Source organism: Vigna unguiculata, chromosome 1 (genome assembly GCF_037176805.1).
Source record: "Vigna unguiculata cultivar grain cowpea cultivar isolate G323 ecotype 2 chromosome 1, ASM3717680v1, whole genome shotgun sequence".
Lineage (NCBI taxonomy): Eukaryota > Viridiplantae > Streptophyta > Magnoliopsida > Fabales > Fabaceae > Vigna > Vigna unguiculata.
The window spans coordinates 27,228,045-27,243,222 of NC_140792.1; the positions used below are offsets into that span (position 1 = coordinate 27,228,045).

Sequence of the window (15,178 nt, forward strand, 5' to 3'; positions counted from 1 at the left end):
TACATGATATTACCAGCAAATACCACGTGTCAATATTGTCAATTTGAAGGAAAAAATTGCAGTCGTTTCAGAAAAAATAAATGTGAAATCAACTTGACATCATTTAGAAATCATCCTAACAATCTGACAGAAAAAAAAAAACTATTTAACCAGTAAATAAAATGGTAGAGGATTAATTGGGGCAATTTTCCAATTAAGTTTATGAATTTCCCAAATCCTAATTTAGGTCAAACCTAACTGCAGTTTGTCGTTAAACACTTTAAATTCAAAGCATATCTTTGGTTTAGTAATTGACGAATGACATCTTTTGTTGAAATGATTATATGTTTGTTAGGTTTTGGAGCAAAATCAAAAAGGCCTCTCATCATTCCACTGTTGAACAAGAAAATTCTGGAAAATGAGTTTGTTGAGATGTAAATGGTCAAAATACACATAATTGCTATTTGTAATATTTAGAATCATAAGGCTTTGAATTCAAAAAAGAGCAATTTAGTCATCAAAAGCTATTGTGATATCATTTACTTTCATGATGTTTGGATGTATTTTTTTCTCTGTTATCAAATTCATGGACCAAGATTTTTCATTGACCCTCAAAAGTTAACCTTTTCAACTATAAAGGCTCACATGTTTAAAGTACTGTTCAATATTTTTTTTTATGGAACAAAATTATTTCAAGAGCATGGAAAAATTATCGGAGAGATTTCAGCCATGCAATCTTTTATGCACGTTTGAATCATAGTTGAAGTTTGTAAAAAGATATATATTTAAGTTATTTTCTATATATATATAAATGATTTTTTTTAATTTTATTCAAGCAAAATTAGTTCTCTTTAAACTCTTTAATACAAATTTATTGTTGATGCATTGTAATTTATTAAATGGATTGTTCAACGCACCTATACGATAATACTCTTAAGAGAAAAAATAATTTATTCATAAACTAAGAGAGGATATTTCATAAGACATTGTAAAGTTTTTATATTAACTTGTGTATATCGGTTAAGTTTAGAGGATAAAGAAAGTTATTTCATATTTTTTTCTCTTAAAAGATGTAGAAATTTATTGAATGTGTATAAAATAATTGATTGATCACACACGTAATGAATTGTTGAAATAATTGTTATGGGTATTTGGAAGAAACCCTATAATTGAAGATGATTTGGATTGAAAAGGAAAAGAGTTGTTGGGATTTTATGATTTAGTGGTAAAGAGAGAAACAAGTATGAGAGGAAACACTATTGAAGAAAATGTGCGTAGAAGAGGGCACAGAAAAATGAGACAAATAATAAGTTCATGCAATCAAAGTTGTTTACGTAGTGATGCCTTCACTAACTACTCTCTCTCTCTCTCTCACTCCATCCATCTTTTGGACCATATCGTGTCAACTTCGCAACCACCATTCATTTCTTTCTTCATTCTTTTTCATATTTATCAATCCAAAACATTTCGGATTACATGATTTTGAAATAAATTTTAAATTGTGTAATCTAAAAAATTGTACTAGGCTAAAAAAATATATATTTCAAATCACATAATTGAGAACATATTCTCAATTATATATCAATCTAATATGAAAAATTAGGGGTGACAATTAGGGCTTAGCTCGCAGGCCCGCAAAAAAAACACGGGACGGACCAGGGTAGTGAGCCCGCAGGCCCACAAGCCCGCATAAAATAAAAAAAAAACTTGTACTTGTGTATATTAATTACTTCTTTTATGGACTCTTGCATTAACGTTTCAAATTCTTGTATAACTGAAAAAGACAAGTATTATGTAATTTTTAATGTGTTAAAATTTAAAGAATACATTGTGTATGTCATAGTATGAATATGATGAAAATGTTAAATTATCAATTTATCATCTAATTCTCCAAAGTCTTTACTTAATTTTGTGAACTTCTTAAAGTTTTTCAATTTTTAAACATTGAAAGTTTTATCATAAAAATTAAAAAATTAAAAAAAAGGCCAGCCCGCGGACCCACAAGCCAAAGAATATGTGGAGCGGGCCAGTGTTTTCAGCCCACATAAAATGTGCCAGGTGGGACGAGCTAGCCCGCGTTGTGTGGGCCTTATGCGGGCCGGGTTTAAACAGGCCGGGCCGAGGCCCGCATTGCCACCCCTATGAAAAATGTATTTCAGATTATGCAGTCTGAAACAAGAATACATTTTAGATTATAAATACAGAATATATTTCTAGACTATACAATTTAAAAATCTAAAAACATAAATAATCAAGAAATACAATTCAATTTATATAATTAACAAATTAAAAAATATATTTCAAATTACGGAAAATATTATATAATACAAAAAATGTTACTGAATTCACAATGAAAACGTGGGCATTTTAAACATATTGAGTACCCCCAAGAAGGTACATGAAGAAACAACAGTGCTGCAAAAAGTAATTGCCTACCTAGAGCAGAGTTAGTAGGTCCAAAAGCATAAGAATAGTCTGATATTTGCAAATTAGAAAAGAAGAGAAGTAGGATAAGAGAAGGTAGGTTATAGACATATGGAATAGGAATTTGGGGAGTAGGGTTCATAATAGCTAGGTTTGGATACTACAATATTTCGTCCCATACCTGCATTTGTCAACTAGATACTTGTATGCTACTTAGATCAACTACTTAACCTACATTTTTATTTAATCTGAATAATATCATTTCTTCTGCATTTCATTCACAAACTATAATAGAGCTCACATGCCATTATAGTACTAATATTAATGATGGAAAGAACAAATAAAGAGAGTTCAAATTAATACCAAAAGAATAGGAATTAGAGCTTGGGGAAGGGGGTGAAAGCAAAAACTCATTGATACTGACCAGGGCAGTTCTGCAATATAATCCAACATACTTAAAGACAGGAATGCATGAATATTATGGAAGTAATTTTAGTTAGATCTTGAAAGAACTGTTTTAAACGAATACTTTTCGTTCAGTAAGTTCTTCCAACATTAATCACTTTAGAACTTGTTTAAAGATTCAGTAAATAATTGTATAAACCAGCTTGTGATCTAACCATTGAATATTTTATCAAACAAACAGGTTTGTTGCATTCGACTTGATCTAATTCTATCTCCTTCCAAGCTCACCTGCATAGTATTTGCCTTATATGTAGTAACAATGTCTTAACTGTGATCTCACCGAAGCGTGATACAAGTATAAGTTGACCAGGATCTTGGGCGATCTGTTATACTGTCAAAATGCAGCTTCTACTGTAGTGTTCAGCCTTACACTTGAACCTTTTAATACTTTATATGATCTTGAGGGAAATAACGATTGATATAATGCAAATTAAAGATAGCATTAGTAAGAGTTAATTACTAGAGGATATTAAATAATTCTTAGAGTATTAATAAAAAATTTTGGAGGATTTTGCTTAATCCATCCTATAAATCACCCACTTCTAGCATGATGGAGCTGTATATGAATTTGATAGAGAAAACTCTATCAATAAACTTTATGGAGTTCTGAATTGTAAGAATCCCTCTTTAGATCAAAAGCCAATTCAAGTATCTGCTTGCAGTGAAAATCCTTCTTTGGTATTGTATCATTGAATAGTCCCAGATTCAAAGTGAGAGTGACGGATGTTGTAACAACAGTGAGAGTTTGGGAAACTAAGTTCACATTTATTGTAATCGAGTAATTGATGAGTCACTAAAGTAACTAGATGTACTACTTATTAAAATAACTTGTGACATGAATCTCATAACTTATCACTGCCTTCTCATTCTTTTTTAGTGTGACATAATATCCTTTTCCCAAACTTTCTCATCAAAGTGTTTGCTTTGAAGCTTGTACATAGCCTTGACTTGCACACTTCATTCTGATTTTTTGAGGATCTGTTTTTCGGTTCATTCCCACGTTTTTAGCACAATCAATATTTTAATTCCTCATAAACTCATAAATACCCTATGTACTATGATTCTGAATAATTGACAGATCATCCTCTACACTCACTTATTGGGGAAATTCTGTAATTAATTGTTGAGTCCTAATATATATATATATATATATATATATATATATATATATATACACTTTTCCATTGTAATCCTATACAAAATAACTATTTTACTATAATGCTTTTTAAATGCCTTGTATTTTTAGCCCACTATCACGAACATGACTTTTGAATGTCAATAGTAACATGTGTTAGAGTGTCTTCATCCCTTTATTTTTATAGTGAAGATCATCCTGGCTTTAAATTTGAGGATGGATATGCACTTTTATCACTTTATTGTGCACTAGGTCATCATGAATGAGCTCTACCGGTGACCATCAATTGCTACAGGTGTTCAAATCACTTATACTATATAAGAATAAAAAAACAGATGATCCTGAACCAGAATGACATAAAACAGACGTATTAATAAATTATAGATCTGCTACTGATTTATAACAAGATATAATTTGGTGTTATCAAAAACTCGGATTTCAATTAAAAAACTCAAATAGTACTTAAGGTGAACTGTTCGTGATGAAATGCAACATTTAGGACTAAAATCTGAACTGAAGAATAGGGCAACACTATTTTTCTCACCTTTTTTGCAAAACTAAATCACAAACATACTTAGATGAAAGTCAACAAGAACTTATAAGACCAATAAGGTGTGTGTGTGTGTGTTTGTGTGTATAGGAGAGAAAACTAAAAAGACAAATAAACAACCATAGAGTAACAATTGGGTAGAGTTTATAGCTTGTAAGGATTCGTCAAACAAAATAAACAGTTAAAACAACACATGGTATAATCCCCAAGTAACTCCATCACTAGCATTATGAACAGAGCCATAAAGAGATAACATCGCAAATTAGCATTATTAGCGCTTCAAAGTGCATCATGATGCATACAATTGATTACATGCCATATATGATGGCGTATACTAGATGACCCTAATCTGTTCCCGAAATTTCATCCCTATACAATAGTCCTTCTAAGATCTTAAAATGTGATGGCAAGTAAAAGGTTGGCCAGCACTGGCTGGCACCACTATCTCGAGTGAATGAACCGAATGGTAAATACATTCAAACAAAGCAAATTAATTTGATGTATATAACTATAAATATCATATAGAGTCAGTCTGACAAATTATAAACAGAGCCTACACCTTTAATTGCAGGGTCAGTAATACATTTTTGCATGAATCAAGAATCAGCAACTATCATCACATAATAAAAAATAAAAAAATAGTCGGAACCAAGGTTTTAAAAAACAGTCCAAGATCACGATTTTGATTGAAACATCAAGATTTTTGGTGTCTCAGTGACGCAATTACGGTCATGCCAACAAAATTCGACTGCAATTTCGCACAATACCATAACAGCAAGAAAACTGTGACCAAGACTGTGATTTAAAACCTCAAAAGGAACTAACTATAGAGTTTGATGATTGCATATCTCATTGAGAAGCGCATTTCTGGCCTTGTTAACACTTTTAAAGCAGAAGTATATATGTTGCTCAAGATCCCCAAGCAAATGCTCCAAAACAGGTTGGTTCTTTCGAAGCTGTTTAAGCACCGCCTGAATGGGATGCCTCTCCCTTCCCCTCTCCAACGCAAACCGAACGTAAGCCTTATCAGCTTCCACGGCGGTTTGAAGCCGATCAACTAGGCTATCAATGGTGTTGATGTCATTCACCACAAGAGTTCCATTCTCCGCAGCCTCAAGCTGCTTCAACCTCGCAAGCTCCCTCCTCTTCTGCCGGGGAACACAAAACGGCGCCGCGGCTACGGCAGTAAAACCTATTGCCGCATGGACAGCGACGACAGCAACGGCGGCAATTGCGGCGACGGAAATAACGGCGCACCCGGCGGTGGCGTGGCGAAACATGCGGATTCGCGAGTGGCGCCTGCGGAGGTCGCGCTGGATGTCGCCCTTCAGGTGGGAGAAGCTGTCCCGGAGCTGGTGGAGGTGGGAGAGCACGAAGGGGTTCTCCTGGCCGTCGAATTGGAGGAAGAGGTCGTAGGCGCAGTCACACTGGTCCTGGGAGAGCGGCGGCCCATCGGCGGGGAGGACGGAGAGGAGGCGAAAGAGCGGCGCGTAGAGGTCGCGCGCGCGGAGGATGGTGAGGAGGAGGCGGACACAGAAGTCGGAAGTGGTTTCGCTGTGGTCAAAGTAGGTGGAGACGAGGCGCGTGAGTTGGCTGGTAGGTTTGGACTTGGCAAGGGCTTCACGAACGCTGTCGGAGTCAGGTTGGAGGAACTGAGATAGGACGTAGCGGTGGTGGGAGTCTTCGTCTTGGAAGTGGTGGACCGGCGGAGCGGCTTGGATGATGGAGCGGATCTCGTTGTAGGACGGGGCCTGCAGGGCGCGGAGGAATTCGGTGGACACGTTTAGGCTTGCGGTGGAAGCGTCTTCGTCATCTTCTTCTTCTTCTTCTGATTCTGATTCTTCTACCTCCGTGGAGTTCCCTACGAAAGAAGGCGAATATTGGGTGAGACATTTTGACAAACAGGTTGGGGTCAGAGTAAAGAGGTTTTGGTTTTGGCTTTACCTTGAGAATTGGAATGGAAAGGTGTGGGAATAGAAGCGTTGGTATTGGGAGTAGAGGGTCTGACTGAGATGCATTCCAGCATTTCTGTTTAAATAGTCTGTAAAAAGTTTGTATTCTTCTGCGAGCACCTTGCATGCGATGCAAGAAACTATGCGTTTATGTGACGGCGGTGTGTATAACCGGCGAAGAGAGAGAGAGGGTAGTGACAGTTTTTAGTTTGGGCTGTTGAATGGTGTTTGAGACTTCTTTGGAATAGATTTGCAGACGTGGATTGTTTTGTTGTGCTGATAGTCAACTCTATCCTTGATTTTATTTTATAGTTAATAAAATGCAAGAAGAAAAATTTTAGGCCTTGAACGTGTCTTTGATAAGAAGATTGTAAATTTTGATTACTTTCTTTCTAAATATTTTTATTAATAAAATAATCCAATTTACTATATTTTCATTTTTTTATTTGGCTAAAGTATTTTAGTAATTACAACTTACAGAATTTATTAATATTAAATATATTTAATAATGTAAAAATTATCGGTCGGTCGATGATGTTGTGTTATAATTACTGATTTATGCTACTTTTCATTTCCAGTCATGGACCAAAGTTATTCTTTCATTTAGATACGTCCTTATCCTATATTGATGGAAAAATAATTTTAACAGTAGCATTTAAACAAATATTCAATTAAATTTCAAGTATTTATATATTTTGAATATATTTTTTTTTTTAAATTTGTTTCATTGACTACTCAAAATATTTTTATTTATTAGTATTTTGTTATTTGAACGTCAAAACACGAAAAATGTATATTTCAAATTTCAACATCCAAATCCATTACATGTTTTTTAAAAAAGAAAATGCAAATTCATGAAATCGTATGTTAAAGTGGAATTGTATTTTATTGACCCAAATGATTTTTAGTTACATCAAGTTTTGTACAAAGGTTTAAAGGTTTAAATGTGTAAGAACTTTATCGGCTTATGTTAACAAAATACATACAAATGATTTTTGTACTTCTCCAAACTAGTAAGATAAATTTTTTCATAAATATGCACACCATATCTCCCTTTGTACGACAAGAAGGTAATTGAGACAAAAGAATATTACAACGTTATTAAGGACCTCGACAGATGTACATTTTTGTGCGCACACATTTGAAGAAAATTTAAAGAAAAATAATTTTCCGTATCTTGATCCTTTAAGTAACCCCAAGGAATATGAAACACCAAAGAAAAAGTCATAATTATGCCTCACCAAGCGACAGACCTCCCTCCAACCAACCAACCGCACCAAAGGTGCCAAATCTGCACCCGCAATCCAACAATATAAGCGAACTCCAGCCACACTCCACCACGTGTGCAAACCCAACCACTTCTAGCACACAATCACAAATGAGAACTCCATGTGATGCGTGATCAACACTCCACAATTCTAGACACCAACTGCAAAGCCTACACCTCTACAAGCCACCAGTGAAAAGGGTTAATGTTGATGGTGGTGGGTGCTCTCTTTCATTGAGTTTTCTGCCACTCATATTGCATGTTTCAAATGAGTCTCCATCCATGGCTTTGGTTCTTAAGTGATCATTTTGTTGGTGTATATGGATGACATCATCGGATGATATATCAAGCCTTGATTTTTCATGTGTTAACAAAGTACAATTGATATTTAATTCCTTATTCAAACTTAAGATAGTTGATTCTCTTAAATACTTCCAAGGCTTAGAAATTATCAAATTCAACATGGTTGTTTCTTTAAGTCAAAGAAAAAATATTTTATCATTACTCGATGATACTGGTTTCATAAGTAGCAAACTAGTTACATTACCTATGGATCCTAATTTTAAACTTAGTCTCAATGATAGTAGTCTTTTGAGGATTATTTTGTACTTAGACGATTAATTGGAACACTTACATTTATTATTTTCAACCCCAATATTACAGTTCCTATAGAGAACAAGTAAGATCGGTTAGGCACAAGTATCACCTTACCCATATCCGCTATCTCCTCGGTTGGCTTCTTCCCTTCTTGCATATATCGGCTTGGACCTAGGAGGGGTTACCTGCAGAAGGGACTCCGAAGCTTAAGCCAGCCAAAGCTCTCAAAGTCAAATCAGGTGATTAATGGAATAATGAATGCGTATCTTTAATTCGTGGGGTCCATGTGTATTTATAGATTATTAATTATGTTTTCCCATTACGTGGGCTGGGCCCTGGTTTGGGCCATAGATGGGCCTAGGCTTTGGCCTAGGCCCTTAGTCTCGATTATTGGGGGCTCACTGGATATCAGGGGGCTTTGGTTTCATTGAGTGTCTTAAGGTTGTCGGCATAAATCGGCTACTCCCTTTTGGCGGTTTGTGTTGCTCATATGCTGCCCTAGGCGGATTATTCCTCTTAGTGTCTTATGTTGCCGGTTTAGGCCGGTTAGGCTTAGGTCAGCCCAGACCGGTTACTTGAATGATTTTGCGTGTAGGTATGGTGATCGTTTATTATTATTATTTGGTTAAATTGGCTCGGTGTGGTACACTAGTCCCCCAGCCTTTGTCGATATAAGTATGTCAGTCAAGGCTGATATGTGTTGATATGTCAGTGGGACCGGTTAGGTGTGGTACAATTACTTTTACAATCTATAAGTTAAGTCAATAGATAAAGAATCCATTAATCACATGTTTAACAACAATCCATCACTTATTACATTACTTGAAGTTCACTCCAAGTTAAGGTCTCTTTCTCCTGGCCAACAAATGTCATCTTTTAGTATATGCAAATACAAACTAGGACAATTGTATAGACATAAAGAATCAACTATTTACTTTTATATTTTCATTGGTGATTCTTGGAAGTTAGTCATAGATAGTGTGTCCAAATCATTGACAAAATCAGAATATCATGTTATATCATTAGAAACCATTGCAATGGTTTTGTGTCAACAATTACTCAAACATTTTGAAATTTCAATTGACACACCTATACTCTTCTGTGAAAACACATATGTCATGCACATACACTTTGCTTCTAACATCTCCTTCTGACCTCTCCTATCATGAAAAATCCAAACATATATATACTTATAATCATTTTATTCCTATCCAAAGACAATTCTTTACATTCATTCATTTCAATATTGACAACAAATATTGATACAATGTTAAAATGGGTGTTGCTAATCAGCATTTAAAGTATTATTCGCTTTAAAACTAAAAAAAATTATCATGATTTTGTTATTTTGTTCTTAAAAACGTATCCTAAAGTTAAGTGAATATCTATTTAAAAATTAGAAAAATATAAGTTTTATTTATTTAAAAATTTAGCGTCATTTAACTGTAACATCTTGTAACGTGAGTTCAAATTAAAAAAGTGAAACAATGTTCTGGTTGCTGTTTAATTACCGTTGTCCTGTTTGCAACACTTCAATTTCTGTATTAATGTGACGTAAGGAATGACAGTAGTGATGTGAAACCAAATTTTCAACAGGTTTTACAAAATAGACTTTGTCTCCCTCTTGGGCAGAACGTGAAAGTGTTTTTGTACCCTATCACCATTATTTGTCTGCAATCTTCCTTCCACGTTCAAAATCGCAATCATAAATATAACTACCACTGCAATTTTTAACCATATTTTTTTCTAATGATTTCATGTCCCCTTCTCGGAGATAAATCAAAACGACTATAATTATAATTACCCAATAAAAATAACAATACTTCTATTCCTTATAAAAACAATAATAACCTCTATAAGGCTTATAAGAAAATACAAATACTATTTAATTGGATGAATAAGTTTGACCCTATGGAAGAAAAAAAATATATCATATCTTTCATGACGGAAAAATCTAAGGCAGAATTTCTCTTATTTTTTGATATGTTACCATTTTTATAAATGTAATTTCTCTTATTATAGAGGGTTATTTACATTTTTTCTGTCAAAACAAATTATAATTTTTCTTTTTTATGAATGAGTTAACTTTAAAGTCATAAAAAATCAATTTTTTTCAAGAATGTTTTGTGGAGATGCTAATCCAAAGAAAGCATGATTAGGATTTGAGTTGTAGCATAATTAATGAAATGGGAAAATGTGAAGACTTGAAAAAGAAGAAGGTGCAGAATAAAAGTGATGAATAGTTTACCACACCAACCCAATCTTGAGTGCCATATTAACAACAAATAATGGTTTACAAGAGAATTCATACATTTATGAAGAAAAAAATGGGGAAGAAGAAAAAGAGAGTAAAGAATACAGCTTTTCACTGGCCCATGAAAAAGAAAAGAAAAAGAGAGGGATAAAGGGAGATACAGGTGCTCTTTATACACTTAGGAAGCAACTGACCCTATTTTCTGGTATGCACTGAGGGAAAGCAAAGTAAGAAAGCAAAGAAGTAATGCACAAATATAACAAATAATATATATATATATATATATATATATATATATATATATATATATATATATATATATATAGTAAGAAACAATTTTTAAGACAACAATAACCTTTTGTTTCATGTTGTTGATTTGAATAATTGGCTTCCAAGAGTCACAGTTGGGGTTCCTTCTCCCATGATTGTTGTCAAGTTCATTTCCTTCTCTAGGATCCTATCAAGTTCCATTTCCACATAGCTCATGGCAGGTCTTCTCTCACTTGAAGGGTCTAAGCATCTGATCATGAGCATGATGTAATCTTCCAATCCTTCAGCTGTAAAACTACTCTCCAATCTCCGATCAATGGTGTAAGACATCATGCCACGGTCTTCATTGCTTACCACCTTTATTGTGCACAACAAAACAACACCAAAAATCAATTACATAGCAGTTCATGGACTTTATGGTACAAAATCTAAATTCGTACAAATACGACACGCTTTCAACACCAAGTTAAGTTGTGTTGTGTCATGTCACCTAATGTTAGATAATAGAAGAATATCACACATGCAGATTCTAACTTATGGATAACAGATTCTAAGTGATGTATGTATTCTATGGTGAAGGATTTTTACACTGTGAGGTGTGATTGTAGTGTTGAATCTTACAATAACTGACCTAAAAGTAAGATGTTGCAACCATTGTTTTTTGATTAACTAGTTTGTGGGAAAACCCTTTATAGTGATTGTTCATATAAGTTAAACTTTACCCATTCAACCAGATTCTGATTAGAGTCTGGAAATGGTGATGCTGTTGCTTCTTTCCCGCTTAACAATTCCAGCAAAAATACCCCAAAGCTGTATACATCGCTCTTTTCAGAAAATCGTCTGAACTCTCTCACCCTGCAAGGCATGATGGTGTGTGTGCATGAAAAACCAGAAAGCACAAATGATTCATGAGATATAGAGATATAGAGATATATATTACTCTGATGCAAGGAATATTTCATCTGTTGGCACTTGAGAAGAGGAGCCTGCAGTGTCAACTCTCCCCAAAAAGTTGCGGAGTCCAGCATCTGCCACCTTAGCAATGAAGTTTTCATCCACAAGAACATTAGCGGTTTTGAAATTCTTATGCACCAAACGGGGACTCAGAGAGTGAAGATGAGCCAAACCTGCACAGAATAGTATGAATGAGCTTCTGAAAATCAGGAACAAGTTGTTGCTCATGGCTTTCTGCATAGAGAAGGTGCTACCAAATAACTCAAAGTTTTAGGATGGCTTACAAAAACAAATTGTGGGATCCATTAAGATACTTGGGTATTTTATCTAAAAGAGAAGAAAACTGATACCAGGAAAGCCACAAATGCTCACTGATTTTGCAAAGGATCACCTTTAGCTGCACCTTGAGCTATTGAAAGTCTATGCTTGAATTCTAGCTTCTCTTGTGATTGTTGACCACTGCCTGCAGAGGAAAATCAAAGTCACCATCATCAGCTTCAAGAAAGGATTCATTTAGCCAACAAAACAAGATGTAACAAATTTCATGAATGGTAGAAAAATGAAGTTAAGTTTTGCATGCATGCAGAAAAGCATAAAACACATGATATGTAAGAAATTTCATGAATGGTAGAAAAATGAAGTTAAGTTTTGCATGCATGCAGAAAAGCATAATACACATGATAACAGAACTATCAGTGTATTTCAGTACAACTATGAATCTAAATAGAGATAAAAATCTTAATTAAGCTTTGCAGATATACAGAAATTTACCATACAAGTGACTGGAGACGCTTCCATTTGGCACATATTCATATATAAGAAACTGAAGACTGTTCTCCTGACAGTAGCCTAAAAGAGTGACAAGATTCCGGTGGTGAATGGATGAGAGATAACGTACCTACAGAAAAGCAAAACCATGTTAGATCAAACCAAGAGAATGAACGGTAAGGGAAACATTTAGTTAAGACTATATAGTTTATGCAATTGAACATTACCTCAGAATTATGAACTGAAAATGTCAGAAACTGTGATAAAGATTATGCTCACATAAAGATTGTTTTCAGACATGACTATCACACATTAGAGTGTGAACTAATGGGCAAATAAAGATTCATATTTCTGAATCAAATGGTATGTGAAGCTTGGTGGAATTTACTATAAAACTGTACTCTAAATTCGGAAGCAGAAACAGACAAGGAGGGTCAAAAGAAGGAGTAGCATCAAGGAAAGAAATTTGGTTGAGTAATCAAATTCCAAACTCGTGCAATCAAATTTTAAAGCTTGAAACTGATGAGTATTACCTCATCCACAAATTCCTGACTAGCGAGTCCACGACGTTTTTTGATGGCTACAAGCATCCCATCTTGAAGTAAACCCTTGTAAACCTCCCCAAATTTCCCTTCTCCAATCAAATTTTTGTCACTGAAACTTTTTGTGGCCAGTGATAATTCTTCCATCTCAAAACGCCTGGTATCTCGTATAGGCAACTCAATTGCACCATGTCTTCCCACTGCATGCAATGGAATTCATTTGCATCAGTTTTTAGGAGAAGTATACATGTATATGTATATCTAACAAATGCATGTAAGATTTTACCTTGTGAAGGATCAGATGACCCTGTCTCTGAAGTTCTAGAAACATTCCTCTGACGAGACAAACAAAACCATATAAGTATAGCAATCCCTACCAATGCCACGGCTCCTGCAGCTCCTCCAAATATTGCTGCAAGAGTACTTGACATCTGGTGTGGGAATCCTTCACTTATGCTGTTCAAATTTATATGAACTATTATTATACATTAAACCTGGAGTCCTGAGAATAGCAAAAGATCAGATAATGTATTTCAAAACATAGGAGATGGATGCAGTTAAGAATCCAAAAACTCAAGAACCATGGGTGACCAAGAGTTCTAACTCAATGATGAAGCCATGCAGTGAAGAATGCAAGCAGAAGAACTGAATAAAATTGAATATGATGATAATGCAAGACCAAAAGGGAGAGTATAACCTGTAGGGGTGCTTGTAAAATTGATGAACGATGGTAAGCTAACATTAGCAGCAAAAACTGGGACAAGTTTATGAAACCCAGTAAAATGCATGTATGTTCTAAATAAATGTGATGCAGATGATAAAATTGGATCTTGGCTAATAGCATTGCAGAGTTTCTGCATATAGATGAAATCTAAAAAGACAAATGAAGAAGTAAATAAAAGCAGAGTAGAATGGAAGGAACAACAAAGAGAATAAAGTGGTTACTTTTTGTGAAATCTCCAAGCCTATATCACGAGATAAATAATGAGGCAGGATCTCAGAAAGCCTGAGCTTCATTTACCAATGACACTTTGAAGGAGCTTCCAATGCCACTCACGGAAATCAAGATTGACCCACAAACCCCCTCCACCTTCCCTCATATGAACCAATTGTTCACCCTCAACACAAATCTGACAATCAAACCAAGATTTTCAAGGCTTCCACACAAGATTCAAAATTTGGAAAGTGGGGTTTTTTTGGTGGCATCAAAATCAGAAAACCCCTTCAGATCAGGAGCAACAAACACTTGAAGTCTGGGTTGGTCCAAAGACAAGGTCAAGGACCGGTATGAATATGCTCCCTGAAAGGTAGTGCCACTCTGTAAGCAATGAAAACCCAGAAGTAAAACCTCTCTATCTCGGTGTACTTTTATTAATTTTATTATGATAAAATAAAAATACTCTTTCTTTCTCTCTCTCAGAAGTGTATCATCGTTGGATAGTGGATACAGACAATGCCGACAGAAAGTGACCTTGCGCCGACAGACACAACACACTATCAGGTTTATTACCACCTCCACCAAACACCCCAATTCAAAATCATCACCATAAATATACACATAGTATATATATATGTATGTACATGTAAACAAACCCACAAAAACAAGGAACACTTTATATTCTTTTGATTGATGGTTCCACCCCAGCTGAAGAAAAAATTCAATTCAAGCTCACTAATATTGAAGCACAAGTCTTAGGAGGGGAATGCAGTTAGAGAGAGAAACAGAGAGAGAAAGGGTATGACAGAGAAAGACAGAGAGGGAAGGACCAAAAAAATAATCTTTTTTTTTTTAATTTTTTTTTTTGTGGGCTGTAAAGTGGCATAATTGTTGTCTGGTACCGCAAGTTGAATGGGATTTATTTTTCTGTGTCGTATACAGGGCATCTAAGCTGTAACAGATTCACACTGCTGCAACAGCACAAACAGATAGAAAGGGAGTGCCAGGAGACACAGTACATTGCAAGAGTAAAATCACTGAGATCATGTATCTCCTATTTATTTTCACACATCACATGCACAGC

At 35.0% G+C, this 15,178-nt stretch overlaps 2 protein-coding genes across 3 annotated transcripts; both read right to left on the reverse strand.

The window, feature by feature from the left end:
- Window positions 1-5,043: 5,043 nt before the first annotated feature.
- Window positions 5,044-6,779, reverse strand: LOC114175200 (UPF0496 protein At3g19330-like). The gene is made up of 2 exons (XM_028059965.2): window positions 6,498-6,779; window positions 5,044-6,414 (listed from the first exon to the last, which is right to left on the reverse strand). The coding sequence occupies exons 1-2, from the start codon at window positions 6,577-6,579 to the stop codon at window positions 5,378-5,380; spliced, it is 1,119 nt and encodes a 372-aa protein (XP_027915766.1). The 5' UTR covers window positions 6,580-6,779; the 3' UTR covers window positions 5,044-5,377.
- Window positions 6,780-10,612: 3,833 nt separating this feature from the next.
- LOC114183280 (Protein kinase superfamily protein) lies at window positions 10,613-14,920 on the reverse strand. 2 transcript variants are annotated; one of them, XM_028070351.2, is made up of 8 exons: window positions 14,103-14,920; window positions 13,444-13,613; window positions 13,149-13,357; window positions 12,619-12,745; window positions 12,239-12,310; window positions 11,834-12,020; window positions 11,616-11,748; window positions 10,613-11,250 (listed from the first exon to the last, which is right to left on the reverse strand). In XM_028070351.2, exons 2-8 carry the CDS (start codon window positions 13,586-13,588, stop codon window positions 10,987-10,989), a joined length of 1,137 nt encoding a protein of 378 aa, XP_027926152.1. In that variant the 5' UTR covers window positions 13,589-13,613; window positions 14,103-14,920; the 3' UTR covers window positions 10,613-10,986. The 2 variants fall into 2 exon arrangements, with proteins under 2 accessions (XP_027926152.1, XP_027926071.1); XM_028070270.2 differs by having other exon boundaries at window positions 13,444-13,659; window positions 14,103-14,918.
- Window positions 14,921-15,178: the final 258 nt, after the last annotated feature.